This window comes from Haemorhous mexicanus, chromosome 8 (assembly GCF_027477595.1).
Source record: "Haemorhous mexicanus isolate bHaeMex1 chromosome 8, bHaeMex1.pri, whole genome shotgun sequence".
NCBI lineage: Eukaryota > Metazoa > Chordata > Aves > Passeriformes > Fringillidae > Haemorhous > Haemorhous mexicanus.
The window spans coordinates 13293686-13320159 of record NC_082348.1 but is presented as its reverse complement, the minus strand read 5'-3'; the positions used below and the strand labels follow the sequence as shown (position 1 = coordinate 13320159).

General features: G+C 39.2%; 1 protein-coding gene across 1 annotated transcript in view; it reads right to left on the bottom strand.

The window, feature by feature from the left end:
- The window catches only part of CNTNAP5 (contactin associated protein family member 5), a 264255-nt gene that overhangs the window by 22134 nt on the left and 215647 nt on the right, over window positions 1–26474 (bottom strand). The window contains exons 15-19 of the mRNA XM_059852775.1: window positions 19754–19881; window positions 19414–19584; window positions 17140–17358; window positions 11062–11301; window positions 9548–9772 (exon numbers count right to left, since the gene is read on the bottom strand). Of these exons, the coding sequence (XP_059708758.1) occupies window positions 9548–9772; window positions 11062–11301; window positions 17140–17358; window positions 19414–19584; window positions 19754–19881 (983 nt within the window). The remainder of the gene's footprint in view (window positions 1–9547; window positions 9773–11061; window positions 11302–17139; window positions 17359–19413; window positions 19585–19753; window positions 19882–26474) is intronic.

The window sequence follows — 26474 nt, the reverse complement described above, 5'->3', positions numbered from 1 at the left end:
TTGAACCCAACGACTCTCGCCAACTTCAACAGCACTTTTTAATGACTTAAACTGGCTGGAGCAGCTGGTGAGACATCTTGCTCTGCTCAGAGAAGCTGAGGTTAATTCAGGGAGCACATGTGGGTGGCACATGTAAAATGTACAGATTTATCACCATTGTGTAACATCAGTTACACATTTAAACCAAGGCAGCTGACAACTCTGATTTGGGGTAAATGTGTATGCATGAAATAGTGAAATGCTGCATTAGATAAGAGGGCATTGGACAGCCCTGCACGTCTTGCCGCCTCAGAGTCACCCAGGGAAGTGTTTAGGAGTAACAAAACCTCTTACAGCTGTCTCAAATTGGCAGTCACCCTTGTTGGACTGCTAGACTTCAACTACACCACCACATGTTTTCTCCAGACTCACCCAAGCTGTAGCTGAAAGAGAAAATAATTAAGGAAAGCATAAATTAAACAAAGGGTGGAATATATTATTGAAGCTACTGATGTTGCAATTATGAAAAAAATGAAATTAAAAAAAGTTAAAGTATTGGCTCAAAAGCCATTTGCAGCTCATTAGGTATAAATGTTTGTTCACCCCTGATTGCAGAATAACGCATGACACTTTTCAGTCATCTCTACCACAAAATATATCTCTGGGAACTTGCACAGTTTCAGTGTGGCAGTGTCCCTCTTCCTAGCCCAGATATTTAAAAATGAACCACCGTTTTCTCGGTTAGGAGCAGCTGGCTTAGAAACATATTCCTTAATTAGCAGCTTCTCCCCAGGGATATTTACTCAGTAAATTTACTCTCCAGTGGAAGTGCTGCTGGTGATTTTAAGAACAGAGCCCATCTCTTCAGCGTCCAGTGGCATTTAACTAAGAAAGTACTTGCATTCATTTAGGGGCTAGCTCTTGCTATTTGTTTGGCATGGAAAAAGCAAAGAAAAAAACTGTTGAACATGTTTTCTGGTATCACTACTAAGCTATTACACTTGCTTAGACATTACTGTCTCATAGGGTTTAAAAGAAAAATCCACTGCTCAATTTTTTGCAGTTTCTACCTGTAATAAAAAAAAAAATATTTGAATGCCTCTCACTTAGTGCTTGAGACATTCAGGAATCAAGGATCATATTCAGGCCATCCTCTATTTAAGAAAAAAAAAAAAAAAAAGAAAAACAACACTTGCTCTTCACATTGTATTTGTTCAACTTAGAAAAAAACACACACAGCAAAAGGAGCCTATCTGGAGGCCCATGACCTCAGTTCACGCTACAATCCTGCTAGACAGCTGGACCCAGATTGAGATTGTCACTTAAACATCAATAAATGTAGCTGGTTCCCTTACATGACTGAGAAATGTGTTTAACCTTCACAGACATCTCATTCCCACCAGCTGCCAGTTGGCTGAACACAGACTGACCAGCAATTAACAAGGAATGGGCAGATGCTTCTTGCTTCAAAGGTAGAAAAAATAGCAAAATCTAAAAAATTACCCAGAGGACCAAAGTCAGAGAGCTCATGATGCACACACTGAGTGGCCTAAACACAGAGCTTATTGCAGAGATTTTAAGGGGAGCTCTTATCTGAACAAAACAGCTCATGTACATGGCTGATGTGGCTGGGTCTAAAATGGGAATAGAGCTAACCCATGGATGTGGGAAAATAATAAACACTGTCCCTCCAGTTCAGCTCATGGGTAAGCATACACAGTGGTGCTTTAAGTACCCTGGAGGCAACAGACAGAGTGCTGCTACAATTTGGGATCTACCAGCTTGATGGCTGCTGACAAACATCTTCCTTCTTTATACCACAGTTTATCCACTGGTAAAACACATGAATGTTCATCTGTTGGAGATTGACATGAAACCTCTGAGGCAGGAGCAATTTAAAAACACTGGATGTTAATTGTCTCACACTCAGACATTCAGAAGGCCCCGTGGTTTACACACCTTTGTATGAAGAAAAATCTTGCCAGGCTTCCATCTCCCTCTCTACATTTTACTTAAGACTCTCAGAGCAGCCAGGATGGCAGGAAGAGTTTTTATTCTTTACCCAGTGATTGGAATACAAAGTATCATCCAATGAATTTTATTTCAAAAGTTCAATCTTGCTTTGTAAATTATGCAACATCATTAATGCTGTGTGAACAGCTCTTGGGGGGAAAAAAAACCAGACCTGTTGTTGTGATACCCTGAGAAAGTTATCCCAGCCTGGCCTCACAGTAATTCTGGCTGACAGTTTCTTTTTTTCCTAATATCTTTTAACCATTCTTCTTTCCATTTTGGCAGTACAGATGCCTGTTCAAGCAAGGACTTGTGTCATGCCGACCTAAAAAATAGCCATTATGTTCAGCAATGAGAACACAGAAAAAAGATGGTATGAACAGGAGAAAAAGAAGCAATTTGAGCACTGCATGATGCCTGAGCAGAAGAGCGAGCAATAATCTTTTAGACAAAACTACTGAAAAGTAATCATATGCTTGTTCTAAAATGTCCTTTTCATTCCTAACTCATAATACAGGCAGCACAGAACTTTGTGGATTAATGGCTTTCTGAGGTTAATGGTGCCTGTTTGTGTTGAGCTCTAGAGGAACTGCCTGGCTGATCAGGAATGTCTGGGAAATTTTCCGCTCCTCTGACCAGCAAGTCAATCTAAGGATTGCCTATTCCATGGGCTATGCCAGTCCCTGTGAATGGAGATGTTGGATCCTTTAGTGAGTTACCTCCTGATTATAGCAAAAACTAGCTGCAACCACTGGGACACAAAGAACTGACTCGAGTTCTTAAGTCATCTAACGGGAAAAATTAGAGGAAGAATGAATAATTTACCTAGTAAAAATCCTTTTGCAAGAACCATATAATGGTAGCATTGTAATGACTTTTCTCTAGTAAAATATATGCTTGCACATATTAACTTCCAGTAATCTACCTCCAAATGCATACCTTTGTGATTTCTCACAAAACCATGGAATGGCTGAGGTTGTAAGGGATCTCTGGAGGACATGATGTCCATCCCTGCCCCACTCAAAGGACTCTTCAAGGGCAGGTCAGCTCTCCAGGGCCACATCCAGATAGCTTTTGAATACCTCCAAGGATGGAGACTGCACAATTCCCTAGGCATGATGTGCCAGTACTCAGTCACTCTCACACTTGAAGTCTCATGTTTTGGTTTGTGCAATATGAGTGGCCATGCAATGACATCTTCCAGTTCTCTCAGCACTTGTGGGCGCACCCAACCAGGGCACATGGATTCATGTGTGCCCAGTTTGCTTAATGCCAATTCCCAGATCTCATCCTCTTTCACCAAGTGTACATCTACCTTGCTCCAGACTTTTGCCCTGCAGTTCCTGAAGGCCACTCTCACTTGCAAAAACTAGGACATAAACATCCAATTCCACCAAGAAAGGCAAGAAGGAAGGAATCATCTTTTCATGATGCAGACAGGATAACTCATATGCTGTTACTATATGGATACTATATGGAAAAATTAACATGTTAATAGGGATACCACATACATGACAGAGGAGGAGATTTGTTTGGACACAGATTCAGTCTTCCAAGTACTGGGCTCCCCTGTTGTGTACAAACTGTTACACTGCTCCAAGGCAGCATTTAAATCAATAGTTCTGCTGGACTACAGTGCTTAGTACACAGATCAGTCTGTCCACAACACAGATAATCTAAATTAAAAGTAACTGAAAATCAACACCTATCAATTTTCAAGGCTAAAGCTTTCAATAAAAGCAGCTCTGAAATACCCTTTTTCAGAAATACTGAATAGCATATATATATATATATATATATATATACACACACACACACACATATATATGTACACACATATACACACACACACACACACACACACACACACACATATATATATATATATATTTATATACACACACACATAAACATATACCTACACATATATATGGAGAATCTATTCAGACAGGACTCTCTACCCTTCCTCTCATTCCTTTCAGGACAGTTCCAGAGAAATCCAACAATAAAAATGACTTATCAGCTGGAAAATATGAACTAGGAACTCAAGTCTTCTGGGAGATAAACACCTCCTATGAGCAAATGGGAACACAGCTTTTCTTCCCAGCTGATTATCTGCAGCCAGTGGTCTGGAGTTTTAGGCCAGACAACAGTAAGTTCAAAGTCATTCTGTATATAGCTAGAGCACAGATCAATTATTCAGCCTGTTCAACCTTTTCTATGTAATCTAATTACAGTTCCCTTGTTTTCCCTTGTGGGTCTCCAGAACATCTATTGGCCCTCCAGTATGGCAAAATAATCTTCATGAGTACAAACATGTCCATGAATTCAGCTAATGAGACAGATCTTTCAGTTCTCTCCTCTTGGAAAGCAGAGACAGAGATCTGCCAGAGTCCTTGGCTGAATTTTATGGCAGCTTCTTCTTTCAAGTTAGTTTTGCACACTTAGAAATTTAAAATGCCATATGCTGACACAAACATAAGACAGAATTGGGTTTGGGTGCCAAGCCCACCTCTTTCCTCAAAGACTTTTTAGTCCTGGATTTGAAGTGAAAACTCTAATCAGCACTCCTGTGTTCTGTGAAGTGGGCTTACGGCAAGGAAATATCTGCATGACCAGAGTGATTTTTTTAGATAAATAAGCTGATAGATCTGCCATCACAACCCTGCCTCCTCATGGTACCAAAGCCAGCTTCCCATTTAAGGCAACTGGGGAAAATTTCTTTTATATTCATCATCACTGATCAAACTGTCTCTGGTCCCTTACCCAGTAAACAAAAAAAGATTTCAGGGGCCAACTGCAACAGTTGCTTGCAATTATATTTAGAAGACATACATGCTATCTGCCACATAATGGCTGTGAACCAGAGCTAGACTGGGAACAATCCTCAGTCACTCGCAGTTACTTGTCTCCTCCACAAAGCTGTCTCCCACACTTCCCAACAGGACTTTCTTTCCTGCTCCTGATCTGTTAAAAGTAACTCTATCTGAACCTTGTCACCATTTCCCACTTCAGTCACATAAACTGTGCCGGTTGTTCAATGCCTGCTGCAGGGCTGTAAGGCACAAGGTTTTCTCAAAAGAGAAGACAACTGCACAAACAATAGAGTAGTTGAGAGGGTCTTTCTGAAGCAGTTAGTCAATGTCCCAGAGCTAAGACAGGAAGGAAAGTAAGTAAGGAAAAGGAACCAGAAGAATCACCCTCTGAAATCCACCCAAGTCCTATTTCCCATTTTAGTTTTGACCCATTAAACTTCAGAGTGTACAGTGTGAACAGGACCAAAAGATTTCTTGCCTCAAAGACTGAACTGGAGTTTTTGCATCTCTTTTCCACTGAGTGAGAAAAGCTTTGCTTGTTGGAGATGCAGTTCAAAATACTTGAAGGCAAAAACAATAAAGAAGTTTACATGCTTTCATTAGAAAAGCTGTTTCTGACACAGAGACTGGAGGAGATTACTGGAGATTAGGAGTTTATAAGAAAAAATGAATCAGTAGCTTCTCACTGACAATATTTGTTTCTTTTCTTTCTTAGAGTGTTAACCCATCTTACCTCCGTTACACATTGTGACTTCTTTTACTATTCACGTCAAATATCAGCTGATTTCAATACTTTCTAGGTTAGAGAAGTGCAGCTAATATAAGTCCTGCTACTGTTTGCTGAGTATCAGAGACTTAAGAATTACTTGAGATGTTTTCATTTGTACTGCCGTTTTTAACTGTGCCTTTTTCCTTGTCTTTAATTTTTCCTATGCAAAATCAGAGTCTTGCTTTCCAAAAGAAATGGAGAACACAGATCAGTGTGATGGCAATAGATGCTGGAAAGGTGGAAAAAGAAAAAAAAAAGGACTCAAATTGTTTAATTACTTATGAGATTAGATAATAAATACAGATAATTTTTCAATCACTCCAGCATAGTTTGAGAATTGATCTCTCTTATTTGATGCTAACTATCTCCTTTTTTTCTAGATTAGGAATCATATTGTTTCCATGGAGAAAGAAAACAAAACTGAGAATCAAAGACTTGTAAAAAAATTTTCTAGACAATATATTTCATCATATTCATACTGCATTTGATTATTTGCAGGAGGGTAGGAAAAATGAAGAAAGGAGAAATATAGTGTATTTCAACATTTTTTCTTTTAACACTTTTCTCTCCCATCATTTATTACCTTTAGGGAGCAAGGCAAAGATAATATTTCAGAGGTACTGGTTACTTTGTGAAATCATATAACTGCAAAAATGTACAGTGAAAAGCTAGCTTAGGAAAGAAAAAAAATACTCTTTTCTTGGTAGCATCTTCCCATGATATAGATAATTTCTGTGGATTGACACACTGAGAAGACTAATTAGAGATGTTTACCCATTTTCTGTAGCTTAGTAACAGGCACTATAATTTGAAATTTCTACAGAAAGAGATATTAAAAATGCCAATCATTACAGTACTTCTAATCTCTTGGATGTGGGGCATATGGGACTACATGAGCCTTACATGCACACCCACCCATATATGTGTACATGTATATGTATATACACACACCCATCTATACACAATATATACACATATATATGTAGCTGTAATTTAAAAATCCATGAAAGACTGGAGAGGAAAGGAAGATGTTCTTAGATGTATACAATTTTCAAATCACATGTGTGATTTCAAGGCATCAGTATTAACTCATGGAGGAAACAATCCCTAAATCATCTTTAAAACCATCAGCTTTTGAAACCTTCCCTGTAAACTTCCAGGACATGAGCTCATTGATCAGAGGCAAGAACAAACCTCTGAAGGTATGGAAGTTTCCACCTATATGTTCTATAGGTGGAAACTGCTTCTAGAAGTATTATATATACATAAAAATGTACTGAAATCAATAGGTTTTAGGAAGTATTTGACACCTGACTGAATTAGACCATAGCTGCCTATACAAGTTCACTTTCATATAAGCCCTTTTAGTATACTCTAATTATGAATAATCCTTGAAAACAGTTTCACTTATTTAATGTCAAATATTTAATGTGAGAAGTAAGAAGTAGGAAAAACATTCTTCTCATAGTTACTTTTATTAACTAATACTTTGCCTAGTTATTTTGTGAATAATAGAAAAGAGAATAGCAGAATAACATGAGTAGTAGCTTCAAAAATAGTTAAAAAAGGTGAAGTATTAAATTATACATGGACTGTTCCTACATAATGAGAGGAAGGGGACTTGTGATTATGGTAAGGAGTATTACTCCAGAGTTTGTTCACCTCCTAAGTGAGAATGCCCATTCCCATTTCTCTAGGAGCCTAACCTTTATTTAACCAATCAGCTATCCAGCAGGGACCTGCTTATGTCCTGTACACTGTCAGACACTATACACGGTCAGACTCAGCAAGATTCCTTGAAAGTGAGCCAATAAGAGAGAAGGAATCACACTCACTTTTAATGCTACAAAGGACATTGATATTCATAGTCCAGTAACTTTATGGCAAGCATAAACCTCTTGGAGGAAGAAAGAGTAACATATCTGAACACTATTTTCATTGGAATAATTTCAATTCCAACAAGACTAAAAAGTAAAAGGACATGAAATTTAACAAATTATTCCATTTGGGACAAAAGGCAGAGAATATACATGACTGAAATGACTGTCTTGTAAAAATGTCACAGAAGCATGCACTGAGTAATCCTGAAGGAGATTTTCAGGAGTTAACAAAGGTCAGCTAGTTATCTTAATCATTTCTTGCATAAAGTGCTACACTTTATAGTCCAGAATTTTGGAGCCTGATGTCTCACCAACACTCTAAACAACTGTTACCACCGTATTACCAGTGAATAAAAAGAGGTGCAGATCTGAGAAAAGCACATGGTTTGTACTGCCTGACTGTGCTGGGACCTGCTCCACCTAATTTCCACATGCACTGAGAGTGCCTGTTTCCATCTAAGTCAAGGGAAATGATGGGACATTTGCCGCTGACAAAATGAAAGGTCATTTTCACTGTCTCAAGCTCTGCTCATGCTGAGCTGCTACAGGACACCCTCATGTCTTGATCCCAACCCCAAGCACTATTAGAGACCCCCTCCTAGAGTTCCACAATTATGGGCTGCTTATAGTGTATTCCATCAATAGAAGTCAATTGACTCATGTTTTTAAGGTCATTTCAGACTACTCTGGCAGCAATAAAGGTGATTTAAATGGATATTACATTGTGATTAACTTCAGGGCTATTTCCAACTGCCTGAGTGGCATCAAGAGACCTGAGTGTAACCGAGAAGCAGATTCCAAGGTTTCACCTCAGAGGGACTAACCTCCATCACCCTGGAGCTACACACTAGAATATTCATACATCTGAAAATCATAAACACATATCTACAGGAGCAAATTAGAGATGGAAATCTGGGACTGGACAGGAGAGGGTTAGGGTCACCTCAGCAGTCCCACCTCCCTGCCAAAGCTTCACTTGGAGTAGATCTGTTCAGGCAGTTACTATTCCAGTTGCCTCTCCCAGGGATTAGGGTGCCAATCCACTATCCCATGCCAGCTTCAATACTAGCCACATGACATAACCAAGAGAGAAACTATTGCAAACTCCATGTCAGGAATAAAACCTTTTTTTTTTTTTTTTTAATCTTCTATGGTTCTTATTTGACAGTACTTGAAAGCTTACTTATTTTGGAATTTTCAAGGCTTCAGAGTGGTCTGGGTCATTCAGTCAAATCTACATATTCAGCCACATCACATTAACTTTCTATGTTCTGCCACAGGCTACTGACTCACAAAGAAGCTTAGTCATCACTTCCAGTGCTCCAGTGCCTGATAACTCTTGGAAAATTCAAATTTCCCCACTTGTCTAGGATGATGTTTGTCTGGACTGAGTTTTCTGAAAGCATTGCAAGGACTCAGGAGCCCGAGTTTTGCTGAGAAGACAAAGGTGTATGCCCCTAAAACCTTAACACATTTTCAAAAAGTACCCATATTAAGTATCTCTAAACAGGAAATCGGTTTACACCTCATGTTTTGGTCAATTAACCTAGAAAACTTTGACATATTCTGGATTTAATATTTAGACAAAATGGCTTTATTCCATTGAAACAATCCAGTGAGGAGCAATACATAGCCCAAGACAGAATGCAAAGAATAAAATTATAGCGTATTTCTGCACCAAGCGCTCTTGTACATGGTATTTCTCATTCCCTTATCTTGGTGGCCTAATGGATCTCACTACGGAATAAATAGCAAGGAAATACTATTGTAAAACCCTGCCAAATGGAAGTCAAAGCACATTTTAAGCCCCAACAACATGATTACTCAAAGACTGAATAGGCAAGTGTAGCACTGAATGCCAAATAAAGGGATATAAACAAGAGTGATGGCCATTTCACAAACTGAACAACATGAAGTTGATAAAGTTGAAGACACAGAAATGAACTTAAATCAGTACAGAATTCTATACTATTCTCCCACAAAGAAAAAAAAACAAAAACCAAGCGCACAAACAAACCAACAAACCAATCCCCCAAATACTCCACAGAGTTGCACTGGTCTCCCTTGGGTAGCAAATCAAGACTACTCACCATTCTTGGAGAGAATCACAGCCAAATATTCATGAAAGTAGGTGTTGATGTACAGCAGAAGGCTTGGAGTGTGTGCTGTGAGGAAGCTGAATGCAATATTCTCCTTGGACACGACAGCATCCACATAAATGGCAGAGCTTGAGGTGCTTGCATTCTTTGTGACAGGATAGGGTTCTTGGAAAGTATAGGTAACAGAAGTGCCAGCTTCAAATAATGCAGACACCTCTGAAAGCAGATATAAACCAAAGGGATTATTTCAGCTACTTCATTTTCAGATCTCCCAGGCAGGAATGGACCAGAACTAAACACCTCAGAAGGAGAACACTGCAAAACGCCCTTGATCCAGCTGACATCACCCTTCCTTCACTTGTATAACAGTGTGTCTTTCCTTGCAGACTGTTTGTCTGGCACAGAGAGAAACAGTGTATGGAGACATAAACTCAACTATTTCAGTGCTGGAGTCAGAATTCCACAAGATGGAACAGCCCAAATGTCTGTCAGCCAAATAAATGCTTTGTTCACCATCTTCTAACAGTGACATGTAAGGCAATATTCTCTGTCTTACCCCCAAAATAGATTTGTTCTTTCCGGTCTCCTTTTTAAAGAAAATAATTATGAAAGCAACGCTAAGGGAAGCTGTCTCTGGGAGCACCAAATAGAGAAACATCTGCCTGGGCATCCTCAGATCCTTAGAATGCATGTTTCTGTTTTCATTAAACACCTAAGCCAATTTATACCAGCAGATGATGCAGCCCACTTAGCAAGCATGTTGCATTTGTTAGGTGGGGGACAGCCGTGGAAATTAAAAATTCACCCTGCACCTTGCTGTTACTGAGTAGTGATTTTGTTAGTTCCAAAAAGCATGTTCTCCTAATTAGATGTTCCATATTTGCCCTGCTTTTTTCTGGTGTTGACAGCATTTCCTATAAGCCACCAGAAAGGTTCAGTGAGGACACATTCACCAAAGACTGAACCATGCAAATCAGTTTTCTACTGAATGCTTCATGCTTATTTTAAAAATTTCTTAACGTTTGGGTAGGCTGTCGTAGGAATGGAAAAAAAAAACCAACATAAAAAGACTACCTCTTTTTTGTCACATCAATGCTCCAAAACTTTGTGAAGAAAAACCTTAAGGATTTGTTAAGGTGAACAAAAGAAATGAGGTTTAAAAAACAAGCAACCTAAACATTCAGACATGGCTAAACACCTATAAAACATTTTAGCCCTATTTCCTAATGTCTGGGGATAGTTACATGCAGTGGAAAACAGGAATGATAGTGGGATATAGTGTTAAACTATTAGTACAACTAACACCATTTCAATTTCTGAGGCCAACACAGAAGTCAACAAAAGGAGGTGTTAGAGCCTGCTTTAAGATAAACATTTAAAAACACTGAAGGGACAGCTGATAATAGAACATCTTGAGATGTGGGGACACCAAACTGACATGAGTGGAATGGTGCTGTAATTCAGAGTTATTGCACAAATAACTGGGAACAAAGCTTGCTGCCTACCCTCCTTGCAGAAAGGTCCTTCATAGGCCGAGTTGGTACAGTCACAGAAGTAACCATTATACTTTTCCACACATTTTCCTCCATTATGGCACAGGTTCCCATAACTGCTGCAATGTCCTGGGCATCCAGGTTTTACACCAGGTGTCATTTTAGCTCTCTCCTCGAGGTCAAGTTTCTGTCCATTTAAATGCAGAGATCGAATACATCCCAAAAAGCCCTTCTGTCTGGAAGCTGTTCCCCCTGAGAAAGAGTGAAAAATGCACTCATTGATGAGTCTGAACAGTAATCAAAGCCATGAAGTGCAATCCTGAGGTACAAATACGAATCCACAAATAAAAAAAATACTATATATCAATGCATACAGTGGCAAAAGATGACAGATGGACAGCCCTGGAAACTAAAGGCGTCTCTCTATTTTTAAGAAAGAACTAGAAAGCTGTATGTGACATTTTCTTTTTGTCATTCTTCTCTTTTTTGGCTTGTCTACTGCCCTGTCTGGCATTGAAACTGAAAATTCATTTAAGAGAAATATTAGCTTCTTTATCTTATGCCTGCATATCACCAAATACATGAGAAAACCAAACTGAAAATGTTGGGGTTTTTGTTGTTTTTTCCTATTTGCTGCCTTAGTACAAACAACACCTTAATCCCACCAGCAGGAGAGTTACACATGCTGATGAGCCCAGATAGCAGGGATGAGTCATGTTCAGCACCAGGCCTGCTGGCTGAAGGGAAATGACTGGAGTCTGAATTTATGCATGACTGCCCAGCCTGATGTGTTGCATGTCAATGGTTCTTGTAGGCCTGAAACATGAGTTCAGCTCACAGATGTGTTATTTACTACAGTAGTTAAACATAATTGCTTTTCTTCCTGGAGACCAGAGCTTTATGCAAGAGGACAGTTCTGTCTCTACAAGCTAACTAGCATCATATCTGTCAAATGAAACTGCTAACAGTGTTACAGTGAAGGCACTTTTCCATAAGAAGTAATTTCTGAGAATGATAATAATGATGATTGTTGAAGTTCCCTATGAAAATATGACCCTTTTTCTTATCATACACCTTTTTTTTTTTTTTTTTTGGCATTTGCCAATGTTTTGCTTTTGAAGATACTGCAGTTTTGATTGCTGCTAGGAAATCTAATTCTGGTTCAGGAGTTATCAGCATTTGCAGACTCTTAAAAGCTAGCTTTATAGGTAAATCTCCTGCAAAAGTAGTATGAAAAAAGTTATTATTCTTCTGTAGAAATTGGCTCTCTTTCATAGTGTACAACTTAAGAGATTACATCACTTGATAAGCCCCAGCAGAAGAGCATTTGTTTTTTACTATAAATTAATTAAAGCAAGACTTCTGCAAACTAAAGAGAATGCAGTAACAGACTGAAAATGTCTGGTGTTCTACTACACCATTCTGTCATACTTTTCTTTCTGGAACACTAATAGCAGAAATTCACTGGATATGAATTAAAGTAATTGAACTTTAGATAGTATGCATGAGACATGTCTCTTTCATACACATTTTATGATGCCTTTCTCAGAGAAATAAATATTTTCAAGTTCCTCTTTAGCCAGCTATATTTTTCAGGTAAGCAAATGTTAGCTCACTTATTTCAAAGGCCCTCTGAGGACAAGAATAAGGCTGCACTGCACACAAAATCCTTTTGTTTGGAGATTTTGACCCAAACCAAAATATACCACACAGATTTTTCAATAAAGTCTATGTAAGTAAAAATGGGTTTTTTTCCCTTTAAGGCTACTGGTTACTCTGTTTTCTTTTGCATTGGAGGCCACCACAAATATTACAAGGATGAGTGACAGTTTCCTTGCCTCTTCTCTGCACACACACCAATCCCAGCGGTAACACACAAAAGATGAGTTAAAACTATTGTTAACTGTTCTATGGATGTCATGTTTATTGCAATACTCATATCCTTATTGCTCTCTGAAGCACTCTGGAAAGCCATATAAAGTTTCTCACTCTTCTGGTCTTCTATTTTCTGGAGAGAATAGAGCTTAACACAAACCAGCTATATGAACCTAGACCCACACAGCATTGATTAAGCAAATTGATTGCTTATTTTGGACAGTTTTCTTCAATTGACTAGACCTAATATTCATATAGATTTCTGAAAAGCAAAGGAAAAACTGAAAACAAACATAAAAAACTCTTCCCCAAATTAGGCTTTCTAAATCCTTCCAACTTTAATAGGAGCCTGATGGACTACAGACTTTAATGGATGAGACCTAAATGTCTTATTCAGGAAAACATATTTTGAGATAAGCCTAAGGACAATAAACACCAAGGTTAAGGGTGAACTTTGCTCAGTAGAAGTGACAGTCAAATAAGCCAAGCTGTTTTCAGCAAGGTGTTTATGCAGCTGAATTTTTGTGAGAAGCCCTTGAGAAAGGAAGGGAGAGTCTGAGAGAAGGGACAAGAAGCTCACAACTGAGCCCTCACAGCATAACTTGGTGACACAATTGGCTAAATAATTAACATTCTAGCAATGAGTTGAAGATTTCCTTTAAAAAAAACAAAGGAGTTTTGTTGGTAGAAACTGGATTAGTGAGACTGAAAATAAGTATTAGGTTCATTTGTGTAACTGATATGAAGAAAATGAAAGGGCAGAGAAGTATAGGAATCATAATCAGGAGCAGGAGAACTTGCTATGGTGTTCCTCAAAAGACCCTGAAGACCTTGAAACTTGCTATGGTGTTCCTCAGAAGACCTTTTTGGTCTAAAGCTGAAATATATACAAAGCATACAGGATACACAAAGAGATAGGCATTAATTCCTCCTCTTGGCCTCCAAAATATTCCAAGGTGTCTACAAATGCTTTTAAAACCAACAGCAGTAAATAAGCTCCTTTTTTCCCTATAATTCCTTCTCTCTATCTCCAGAGAAAGTTTCTCAGATGTTGACTGTCTCTGGGTTATGTTGCCTTTGGACTGTCTACAACAGACAGAGGAGGTTCACCCAAGGATTCATTCCTTGCTCACTTCTTCCCAAGACAAAACCAGGAACACAAACACTCAGCTTTGCTAATTTCCTAAATGTACCAAACAAATACCACAAAAACTTCTGACTAAAGCTTTGTACATCAGATTAATTTCTCAGGATTTTTATTTTGCTCCTCTGATGTTACCAGTCTGAGTTCAAAACCTGTCCTCAAAGTGGTCTGGGAGGACAGTCTTTCCCATCCCCATGATGGAATCTGATGCTCTTGCCTTCACCAGTAGGTAAGACAGGGCTTCATCTCAGACCATGCCACAATGACACAGCTACTCCAGGACCACAGGGAGAGCTGCCCTATACAAAACCATGTCACACATACTGAGTGCTGAAAATGACTGCCCATGGAAAGGAATGGTTTTTGCCTGCCCCTTCTGAGCAAGTAATTTGCTGAACTGGCTCGTTACTGGACAGTTTGCTGTAGTTGATGTTACTTAGCCTGCATATTTGTTTGGGGTTTGCTCCTTCTACTGTACTTATTTTTTAAATTTAGAGAAGAAATCTGGCCAGGTGCAAGGATATCCATCCTCTGACAGGATTATAATGCAGCTGGGAAGCAGTTAGCACCCAAGACCAAAAGAAAGTGAGAAATGGTTTTCTAACGCCTTTCTAACTGCATTAAAACCCAAGCTTGTTTGAGTGTAGTGGCAATGCAAAGTCATTTTTCTCTTCCACTTCACAGACACAGAGAGCTATCTCAAAAACCTGCCACACACAGTCATTAAGGCTGGAAACCCCTTAATCACTGTCAGTATGCAGAATACTGCAGAGACAAATATGCTGTGGATTATAGGGGGAGTAGGGAGCAATATTATGTGCTTCTGCTTCTTTCCTTTTTACAATGGTGTTTATACATTTATTTTTCAGATGGGTTAAAACTCCCTCTGCATGGCTGAGGTATTAAATCAGTAGCTTTTTATTAAGAGATTCAAATGAGACTTTCAGTAGAGACGAACTATATCACATCTGTGTATTGCTGGACTTCTGCCACCTTTCCCTGGAGCACCCGGGGATAAATAGTGCCAGAATCAGGAGGCAACCCAGGTTTCCAACTCTTCTGACAGCTCTCAGGAAAACTTAGCAAGTCACAGATAATTTTGGCCTTCAATCTGGCAGAGTTAAGGCCTGAAAAAGCACTCCCAAACTCATTTTTTTTCTGTCCCTTTTGTTCATGGTTCAGTAAAAGTGTGGATAGATGACACAATGCAACATATTTATTGCGCAGCAAGGACTCTTCACCTCTTGGCTGAAATAAATACCTATATCCTAGAGTTTTCTGTAAACACTCACTACAATCAGAGTACAATCAGTCAGAAGTCCCTGCTGGTATCAGGGACGAGGTTCCAACCTATTCCTTAAAGCATAGCTACATTCAGATGAGGTACAAATTCATTTCTCCACCAAAAGCAATGGGATCTTTTGGGCAGAGATGCTCCCCATCCTCTCAATCCCCAGCTCGTGGGGATGCTGATGCTGCTCTGGACAGGTGCAAGGCTTTGTGTTTGTCTTTGCTCGCAAGGGCTCCTGTTGGCACGTTGCTCTGGTGAGGCCCTTAACTACCATAGATTTTCATTACACAATTCATCAATTATGTCACTTTAAAACCACCATGAAATTCACAGAGGTAATCTGTTTATTTTGCTGAGGCTGAGGAGCAAGCTTACAGGCAGATAGTGTGAGATGGTAAACAGTTGATATATATATATATATATATATATATATATGACATATCTAATAGATGACCTATGGCAAGTCGATCATATTTAGTCCTTTAGAAAGAAACAACCAAAAAATGGCAAAGTCTATTCAGTCACTAAATATCTCATTTTCCTAACTGCAAACAGTGTGTTGGCTAAATTTCTCTGATGTTTCTAAGGTGTCTGGCAGCCCAAGCCTTCTGCCTCCAGGCCTGGCCTCCCACAGAACATGTTCTCAGGATCAATGTAGTATTTGAAAAACAAGTGATTAGCAGCATGCTTCATACCAGAAAACAGAAACCTTCCACTGTGACAGTCTTAAGCCTCCTTTCTGTGTGTTCTCCTCTCCAGCTGAGTCTAACAGAGATCATTTTAGGTATAAATCAACAGCTGTGTTGTAAGGACTCCTGACATTGATGCAGCCATATCTATTTATTAACAGATTAATTCTTTACTTTCAGAGCCCAGTAATTACTGCACACATACACAATAAAAAGCTCAAATGAATACCCTGAAAGCTACTTAAGTATAAGGGTATGAATACAGAAGTAAACTTTATTAAAATGCATTGACAGATTGAGGTTTGCTACAGCATTTCAGCTAAGTAAAAAAAAAAACATTTTGAAGGAAGGAATCAGAAGTTACCTGAATGGCCCTGAATAGGAACAGTTACACCCCACTCCATCATTGAGCAGATTACTCAGAAAGACAGCATTTGAATATAGAAAAGAGATCATTCCCTTTGTAACCCATTATCATATTATCAAATACAAACTAGTACCAATGCAGGTTTCTTGTGCCAGGGCGAAAATAAATTATATGCAGTAATTTTTCTTTCCTCTTTTAATTTTCTTTTTTCTTCTCTGAAGAATCACTTTCAGGTAAAACACCTGTATTTGCTTTGACTGTGTCTATACTTCTTTCACTCATGGACTCTCTAGCCAAATAAGGGTTTTGGTGGGCATGCTTGAAGGAATAGAATTTAAAGACCAAACTGTCTTCAGGCTTTGCCCCAGAAATTTATACGACAAATTTTTGTCTTTAACAATGTGCCTAAAGAGAGAGGTCACATTTTTTACAGCATTTTACACAGCCAGTGATGCAGAAGAAAAAAGGCCATTAACTCTTTGGCAATAAATACATTTTAGGAGTTTGACCCCAAAAATACCATCAAGTATAGCATGGCTAAACTATGGTTTTTGCTTTAAGTGCAAAGAGTTGTTATTTGTGTTAATCATGTTGTCTATGCAGGAGTAGAAGAAGAGAAAGCAAAATCAAGCTACCACATGCAAGCTGAATGGCGAGATAAGAGCATTCATCACCAAATTATGCGAAATGCTGTTATCTACAGGAACCCTTGGATTGTCCCTACCTACAAATAACTGGCTGTTGAGCTGCAGGCGGAAGTGTCCCTCAGCAGGGGCCTCCAGGACCTTCTTGGGGAGGTTGTCCACCTGCAGAGAGGTTTGCTTGAGGTTCCTCTCTGCCCGGACGTAGTGCCACTGGTTGTCATTGAGGGCTGTGGGAGACTGCACAGTGGCTTCTGTGGGACCATTCCCGACGTCTATGGAGAAGGTGATCTCCTTGGGGGCTGCAAGATAAACAGATGTGAAGAGGAAGTGAAGGTATGAACTAAATAGTGGTTTTGACATCAAGAAATCTTACATAAATATAGGGTCCATTAACTTTTATGTCAGCAAATAGTACAGGATCATTTACCTCCCATCTCCTACACAGCAGCTTATACATAAATTTAAGCCTGCAGCCTCACTGTTTGATCTCTGCTGTGATTAGGCTTGGTTGTGGGTACCCATCTTTTTTGCTATAAAAATCAGAGTGATCTAGAAATGGCACTTTTCTTTTTGAAGTAAAAGTGCTAAATGCTGCACAAAAGTCACATAATGGTCCCAGAAGATTTTGGACAAATAATGCTAAGATGGGAGAAAGGACAAAGATCTTTCCAACTAGGTCTTTCAAAATGCAGGTAATTAACCATTACATAACTTTGCTGCATGTGGTACAAGAGAATCCTACAAGCACTTATTTGCCTAAATCTGACCCAAGATGCACAAAAAAAAAATAGATGAGCACTAAAGCTATATATGTAACACACATCTAGAAATAATAAAGCTCCTAGAAACAGGACAATAGTTGAAAAACAAAAGCCACATAAAGGAGTCCACCTTGCTCTGTAGGAAGCCTGGAAGGGAACTTTTTAACATTCTTGCTACTGATTATTTTCTTCTCTTTAAAATGCTAAATGCACCATGAAGACCAAGAACCAGGTCCACACATCACACAACCAGAAGGCTATGGACTGAAAATTCCTAAAAACCTTGTTATTTCAAGCCCCAAAAAATTAGTTAGGTCTGGTTTTGGAAGCTGCTTTTTAAATAGCTAAGATAGGAAATGCTCCATAGGGATAGACAAAGATCTGTTCTTAGCCCCTGCACCTGCTAAAAAGTTGTTTCCCTTTGAAGCACCTGCTCTATGGAGGGAGCTTCCTTGATACAACGCCTTTAGGCTGCAAATTCCATCTGGTAGCAAGAAGCACAACAACAAACTACTGATGAGAAGCCTAAGTCTAAAAGATTTTTTCCCAAACTTTAAAATAACTCATTTCTCTAGGAGTACAGATGCAAACACATCCAGAAGCTTTCACTGAACAATCCTCTTAGTTTACAGTATTTGTTACATTTGATGCCATTTTTACTTCTATATCCCTGAGAATAAAATGTACTACCCTGAAGTGCAACCAAATTGGACCTTGATGTGCAGTTAACAGTAAATCACACCTCATTACCTTGTGATAATTCACCATGACATTTACCACCAGTTTAATGAACTGAAGGGCCTTGGGGCCCTGTTTTATTAAATTTTATTTTGGGGTTATTATAAGCATATTATCAAATGCATAGCACTCAGTTTGTTTTCCCTCAGCTTGACAGAATTTGGAATAGACATGTCATATTTCATGTCAAAGCCACTGTACTCTTTTGTCACTAATAAATATTTGAAGTCATCACTACAGGAGTGAGGCAAAATCTCAATAATTAAATTCCCTGCTATTTTCTTATACACTGAGTAGCAGTTCCACTGCACTCACTTAATAGATTTTGAAGTATTCAAGATCCATTACAACTGTGACTAACTTATATTGCATTAGTGTCTTGTCCTTCATAAGCTCTCACCTCGTAGCTGTACCATACACACTGAGTTCCTTTGAAACACTAGGGCTGCATCAGACTGGGTATGTTACTGATATGGAAATAAAAGTAACCATAAGAATGGTTGAATTAAATTTTTCAGCTTTCAACTAGAAACCTACCTAGAAACTGGTAGGTACCAGTAGTTTTTCCTCTAAAGATATTTAAAAATAAATATCAGTGTTGAAAAAATAAATTCATACTCTTGTTTAAGAAAGATCAATCTAGCCACAACAAGATTAAGTGTAATGATCAAGTCTATAAAGGGAAACTCTGACAGGAGAGGTAGGTACGTCTCGATAAAAGAGTCTTTATGTCTCCATCTTATCATCTCCAGGCACTTCCAGCCATCTAAAAACGGCAGAAAATGTGCCCTTCCCAGTTCTCTGCATCTGTCAAATTCAGCAAAACCACCAAGATTTCTGAGCAGTGAAACTTACAGCTTATTTCAATTCGTATGAAGTCTTTAATGCCAAGGTTTTCCAAGAATACCCCGGACAGGGCGGTGGTTTTGAAGAAGAAGGAGATGTCCGCGCTGACCTCGGCGTGGAGCGTGGGGAAGTGCAGGTAGGAGGCCTCCGTGTTGAAGGAAGCAGCATTCCAGAACTGCCCTGCAAACACAACCCCCTTCTCTATAGTTAATTGGCACAGGACAGCAGCTGCAGGCTGCATGTGGAAAGCTACCTTTTATCAGAGAAACAGTCTTTTTATAAAAAAATACAACAACAACAAAAAAGGAACATTCTGTACCTATGGAAATTGAGAAGAGCTAGTACTCACTGTCTCCATGGCAACGCAAAGGGCCGATTTTCCAAGCAGCCTCAGAATTTGATCTGTTTGTGTCAGTGATCACAATCTGAGTTACAGGCAAATGGTCTTTGAAAGCAAGGAGGCCAGTATCATTTGTCCTGGATTTTAATACACAAACAGAAAGAGACAGATTAACCACAGACAAACCCCCCAGCATTCCTCATGCAAGAGAATATTTAAAAGATGCTTACTTAAAGATCTTTTGCAGAATTACCTGGAAGAATTATGACAAGTACACACTGTCTGAGATAAATGTGCTCCCATGTAGGCTCTATGTTCACATGCAATACTGATCACTGAAGACACCATTTGGAAACACAATACTGGCTGGGATGGGCTGTAAACCTGCTTCAGCTGTGCAGAACTACTGTGAAGCTGAGGAAGAGCACTGCCATGCTGACTAATGGGCATTAAGGTAAACTGGGCTCTACAGAGTTTCCTCAGCAGGATGTATTTGCTGTGGATCAGGTCTAAGTCCAAGTCTGCATTTCTGTAAAGTCAGCTGGAGAGAGATAAGGGTGTTTAATGCTGCCTTTATGCTTTACCCGAGCAGGAAGAGGACGGGTGACCCACTGCTAGTAAGGGGATGCCAGACAGTTACTGATCCAGCTTCAGGATGGCTGGGACATGACTGACCCTGCACACTGCAAAACCAGCTAGACTGGCAGACTGAGTTCGGACCGAATCAATCCTTTGCACTGCACGCTGGGGACATTTTGGTTCAGCAACTGAAATACTCAAGGCAGATTTACTGCATTGTCAATCTTTTCATGTTTGGTTAGCTGGGCTTGTTCTTAGCTGTGACTAACTTACACATGGCTGCTAGAGAGGAAAAGGAAGTTTGATTCTTAAGGGATAATTTGTTTTTATTCGGAGTCAGCTGGACAAAAAGTTGTCCTCAAAATGCAGTGTGATGTTTCATGCAGGTCCTTAAGCCAACTGAGTGGCTTTGGCTCTGGCAGGGTACACAGATGTGCATTCATCCCACTGCACTTCATGAACCCAGCTGAACCCCCCAAACCAACCCTGACCTAACCAGAGCAGAACTGCCCTTCTGAGGTTTCTCTCTGTTGATTGATAATAGAGAGATGAGTGCTATGAATCTCCACAGTCATTTTCTCAAGGTTAAGTAAGGTTTGCTGTACATCTGGGCACATAAGTGTGGGAGAGCATCCTTCATGGAACCAAATCTCCTAAGTTTTGGAGAAAGAATCTCTACCTCTGCACAGCCCAGCAGGGTCTAGACTCAACTCACCTGTCTGCTCATAGGTGAAAGACCACATCCTGCACACGGGGATGGCAACGCATCCAAAATGCCAGTAACCCCAAATTTATACCCACTGCTCCTCCAGGCAGGTGTGACACAATGCCTCAGGAAATAGGTATCACTATTTGAGTGATGACACTGCCAGTCTGACATCCCAGGCAGGGATATCCTGCCTATATCCTCCTTGTAATGTCAACTTCTCAGTGTAGTTCCAGATACAGGAACAGACACAGACTTCTAACAAAGAAATAATAATCAGGACAAACACTGCAGCTGTGCTCTGACACACAACCTCAAATGTTTGCTTGGCTAAGTGCTCTACTCTGATTAATGTTAGACAAAAATAGGAGCATTTTGATCTTTTTCATAAAGGCTGCACACACTGCATTTATTTTTCATTGCTTATAATTGCTTGCAGCATAGTTAATTGTCTCATAATGCCAAGGGGGAAAGGAGAGGTACCCTCTCTGACGCTAACATTTTCTTCTTGCTCCAGTGGGTGTCTGACATGCAAATAATTACAGAAAAAGTGCAGCAAGATGAAATTCCCAGGCACAAGGCAGAGTGAGGCCTTCAGTACAGACTCAGAAGGAAAACTGTCATGCATGAATCAAAGGTACATGGTCTCTAAATCTCTTCAGTATCACATTCATAGGTTACTGTAGCAATATTTGAAATTTAGCGTAAATACTCTTAACAGATTACAAAACTACCGTGACAAAAGCAAAATTATTTGAGTCTTTCTTAGGAAGATGATTAAATGAGGTATTCCAGTGATGGAGTAAGAAAAGTAGGCAAAATGAATGAAAAAAAGGCAGAAAGATGCATAGTAATGGGATAAGAAATATTCAATATACACATGAGTAACTAAGGTGGTGTTTTCTTTTTAAAAAAAAAAAATTCAAAAATTGCAAAAATATTTAGGGAGCTTTCCTGGAAATTTATTTAAATTTAAAAAATGGTGCAATCTTTTTACTAGGTATGATCAGCATTAAAATAAAAATCTGTATCTTTCTACAGCTAGCACTCAAAATATCTACAAAAAACCATGAAATGGTGACATTTTAAAGATATCTATTCCACATCTCTGAAAACTGCATTGCTTATTAGATATTCTGCTGTACTGCATGAAGTTCTTTTATATCAAATTTTACGACTGAATTTTTACTACTTATATGCCAGTGTCACAGTGAACTTTAGCAGCATAACTCAAGTGTGAGAGAGAAATATATTCTAGAATTAATAAAAATCCTCACTTCTTTGTTAATGCCTTGAAAACTCAATCAAGCTTCTCTTCAAACTCAATAAGCACATTTTAAGCATTTTGTTCTCTCACACATGGAAAAAACCCTCATATAATGATACGTATTTTCACACAAGCAGACACTTAAATAAAACCTATCAGAATAATATTTTGTCCTTCAAGAACATGTCAGTGTGAGGAACAACACACCTACTGTTGCAGTTAATTATTATTATTTCATAGTAGGAAATCAAGTTTTTGGTGAAATACCAACCTAAGAGATTTCAGCTAAGAAAAGCAGAAAAGAGAGTGGAAGATACTGTGAGTGTTTCAAATTCCTGGTATTTCTTAAATTGAACTTATTTCAGACTCCATTTCTCACAAAGCACCGCAGTTCCTCTTCTCTATGTGCTACACCATGGCAGCCTCTCAAATACAACATATTATTCCTGAGAGAGGAGCAAAAGAGCTTCGTGTACTTGTACAAAAACTTCCTGGAGGCACTGCTGTGGCACTACAAAATACAAATATTCCAGGGTTTGGACAAAACATTTAAAATTTTGCCTGAAGGGGGTTAGGGGATCATTTTTCATGTACTACACTTTTCAAATAAAATTTCTATTTTCTGATAAAAAGCATCTGTACTCTGATGTGCAAATACATGATTTTGTCTTTTAAACAAAAGTAAAACCTTGTTACATTAATTATTTTTGTTTTTGTTCCTAGAGCTCCTTTTTACTTATATGTATTTTATTTTAGCACTTCACACACTTGAAACCAGATTATATTTGCTTTTCCACAGCTGCTTCTTAGGTTAGCCACTATTTTTTTTCTCCTTAGTGGATTTCACATTGCACTCTGTGGCTACTTCCACTAAGCACACCCCTTGTAAGTGAAGTCCTGATTTCACAAAAATCAAGGCTGGTTTTTTCCCTTTCCTGAAAGGAGTCCTCAGCTCACAGAAAACGGTATGAATAAATTAATAACTTCAGAAGTTGACCTCCTACTTACCAGACTTGGCACTTGTTTTGGCACAAAACCAGATGAAAATCTGAATGTTTTGAGGGTGGGAACAGCACTCAACAAGCAGATGTTTTTCTGAGCTCTTTGCATAAAGGATAGTGTCAATTTGTCCTTTCCACAAGCGAAACCCAAAACAAACAAATCCAATAATGCCCTTTAAATTAAACCACTGAACAATTGTTGTTTATGGGTATTAAATACAGTTGGATGTCATTTGTTTATCCATGTCTGAAGATTGATGCCTACATCTACCCAAAGGTCTTCCTCAATAAGCTATGAGGGAAGTCACACATCCAACAAATGCTCTATGTATGGACTAATTTAAAAAAGATGAAAACAATTTGCTACTAAAGGTGATAGTGCAGCAGCTGGGTCCTTCACAATGTAGTAAAGGCAGACTCACAGGTAAATGACAAATAACTATTTGGATGGTAACATTATGAAACTATTTTTCTTCTTCCTGGCTACTACTAAAAGTGTGCTCAACAAACCCTTGCTCAATGGTGTTCCAACAGTGTGAGCCATCATAAATTGCTAATCTCTAGGTAGCCATTTCCATACTTTTTGTAACAGATGGTGGAACAGTGGTGCCATTAAATATAATTTATTCTCATATGATCCCCTATTGGTATGTTTTTCTCTTGCACATTAATGGAAACTCTGGTGGGATCTGAGTCACAGTAGCTCAGATATTCAGTACAGATTTTCAGGAATACCATACATTTGGGGAAAAGAATACAGTCATCAGCAGATGGCAAGGAAACTCATAAGGAATGGGCCCGGGACATAGGTTTCCATCAGGAAAAGTTTAGAGGCCTGTGCAGGGCATATCATTAATAATCCAAAGGAATAAATTTTAATTGCTATCTTACCCATGAGCCATATCCAAAAATGTTTTACTGGGTAAAATAATCTACATTCGCGATAAACTAAAAAACACCAGCACAAGGGGACATACCTAACAGCTGAAGGCAAGATGCACTGCCTATATTTGGCTGAATTAGAGATACAGAGTTTGGTAATTAGTGTAATGAACTGATTCTCAACACCTCAGGGACCTGCTACAGTCAGCTCTCTGCAGGCAGATCTTCCCGGTTGTTGACAAATGTAGTCATGAGGCAGATATCCAAGACAACTCTGTACAGGCCAGGTCACCTCTGGCAGGGGTTATTTATGAGCTCACAGGCTCTCTGGAGTTGCCTGCACTGCTTCTCAGGGAATGGATTCAGTGTGGGATAGTGGCTGGGCAAACAAAACCTGTCAAATCTGGGCGCATCACGGTTTCTCTGCCCTTCCTTTTATCAGCCTGGCTCTGGCATAGCTTAGCACAAATATAGCTCATCCAAGCAGGGCTTCATTCACTTCCATTTGGCTTTGTTCCTTCTCAAACAATGTACTCGTTATACCTCTGGGAGACAAAGTGGGTCTGACAATAGTAATATCCACCCTCTGTTTTGTTCCCCTTCTTATCATGTCCTGTGGTTTTCCTTATTCTTCTAGTGCCCCAAAGCCACGATACAGAGGTGAATGCATGTTACTTTGGAAATGGCAGGACTCAAAGATTTAGTTCCCCAGTTAAGAAGACTGTTCTGGAAGATAAAAGAGGAGGATAATCCTCCAGTTTGAATAATAAGACTGCAGAATAGAAATAAAAGATGGCCAATCAGCTAATTGCTTGAAGCAACACCATCCATCACACTTTGCTGAGATGCCTGAGCTTCTTGTACAAAATGAGTTCTAGAGATGCCATACTTTCTGTACAAAATAATAAGCTGCAGAGTTCTCCAAATTCCCAAGGTTTCCAGGTGAATACAGTCAGCAAGGTTTGGTTTGATGACTGCCTTCAGTCAAGGGTCTGCATTTGAAGCAGAAAACGGATTCCAGATAGAGGGACCAAAGTAGCAAAAGGACTTCAGGACAGTCATGTGCTTCACCTCAGCATGAAAGAATTTTCTCCTGCTTAAATGCAAGGTCTGGTGAGCAGTAAGACCTTAACTGTCAAGGCAAGAGAATTTTGCTTGAGATGAAACACAACCTGGGAGAAGTATTTGAAGATCCAAAAGATCTCGTAACACTATCCTGTCAGTATTTCAGTAATGCTTTATTCTTTAGGTCAGTTTAAAACATTTTCCCAGTCAAGAATGCATTTTCATTTGAAAATGGGTGTATATTCTGAAAAACAATCACTAATATGTCTCATCTATATAGAGCTTTTCCCAACCTTTAATTATTGTCAGTGTGGGGGAAGAGAAAGACAGAAAGACAGAAAGAAAGAAAGAACATTTTCTGAACTAGGTTTAGCTTCTGCTTGAAGCCACTGGATTTTTATGAATGTTTCCACCCACTAGCAAGTGCTTTCAGCAGTCAGAAATCTTTCTTTTTCTTGGCAGCATGCAGCCAAGGCATGTCTTACACTTTTTCAGATCCCTTGCTTGGGTCAACAAAAAGGGTGCAGTTGCAGGTGCCTTTGCTTCCTCATCAGAGATCTCCCTTTCTCCAGAAAACACCATGAAGATGCTCCACTATTCTGAAGTGACAGATTTCACTGTCATCCTACTGTGGAGTTTGGAAGCATGATGAGCCATATGGAAAAAGATACTTATCAGTACAACAGTTTGATAAAAACAAAGATGAAAAACATAAAAGCCTTCCCAATCTAGAATGCTTAATTATAGATTCCCATTCATCTGGCCAGGAAGGCTAACTTCTTGTCAAGTAAGAGCCCAAAATTAGCAGCTGGCTCAGGTGTCTGCTCAGATATCACTTAAAAGTCAGCATGCCTGGAAGTGCATATTGTGTGCTGCCATATTGCTGTACCTGGCACAGGACTTTGTCAGGTCTGCTTTCCATTGTTTATAATTTCTCTTACTGCTCTGAGAAATTAGTGCCTTCTTCTGCACTCAAGATTTAGTCTAGGGAAAACAAATCAAAGAAAAATCCTAGGACTGTCTTCTCTACAGGAGGATGCTTCAGCTATTCTGGAGAGTTCCTACCTTGGAGCTGCATGATTTATCTAAAAGGAGCAAAAATGATTTTCTGGTTTTCCACTCTGCAGCACCCATTTTATTTCATGCTGAGGCAAATAAATGCATCTACTGCTGTCTTGTTCCTTCTACTATAATGTATAGCAGGTTAAAGTCACAGTTCAGATCTCAGCA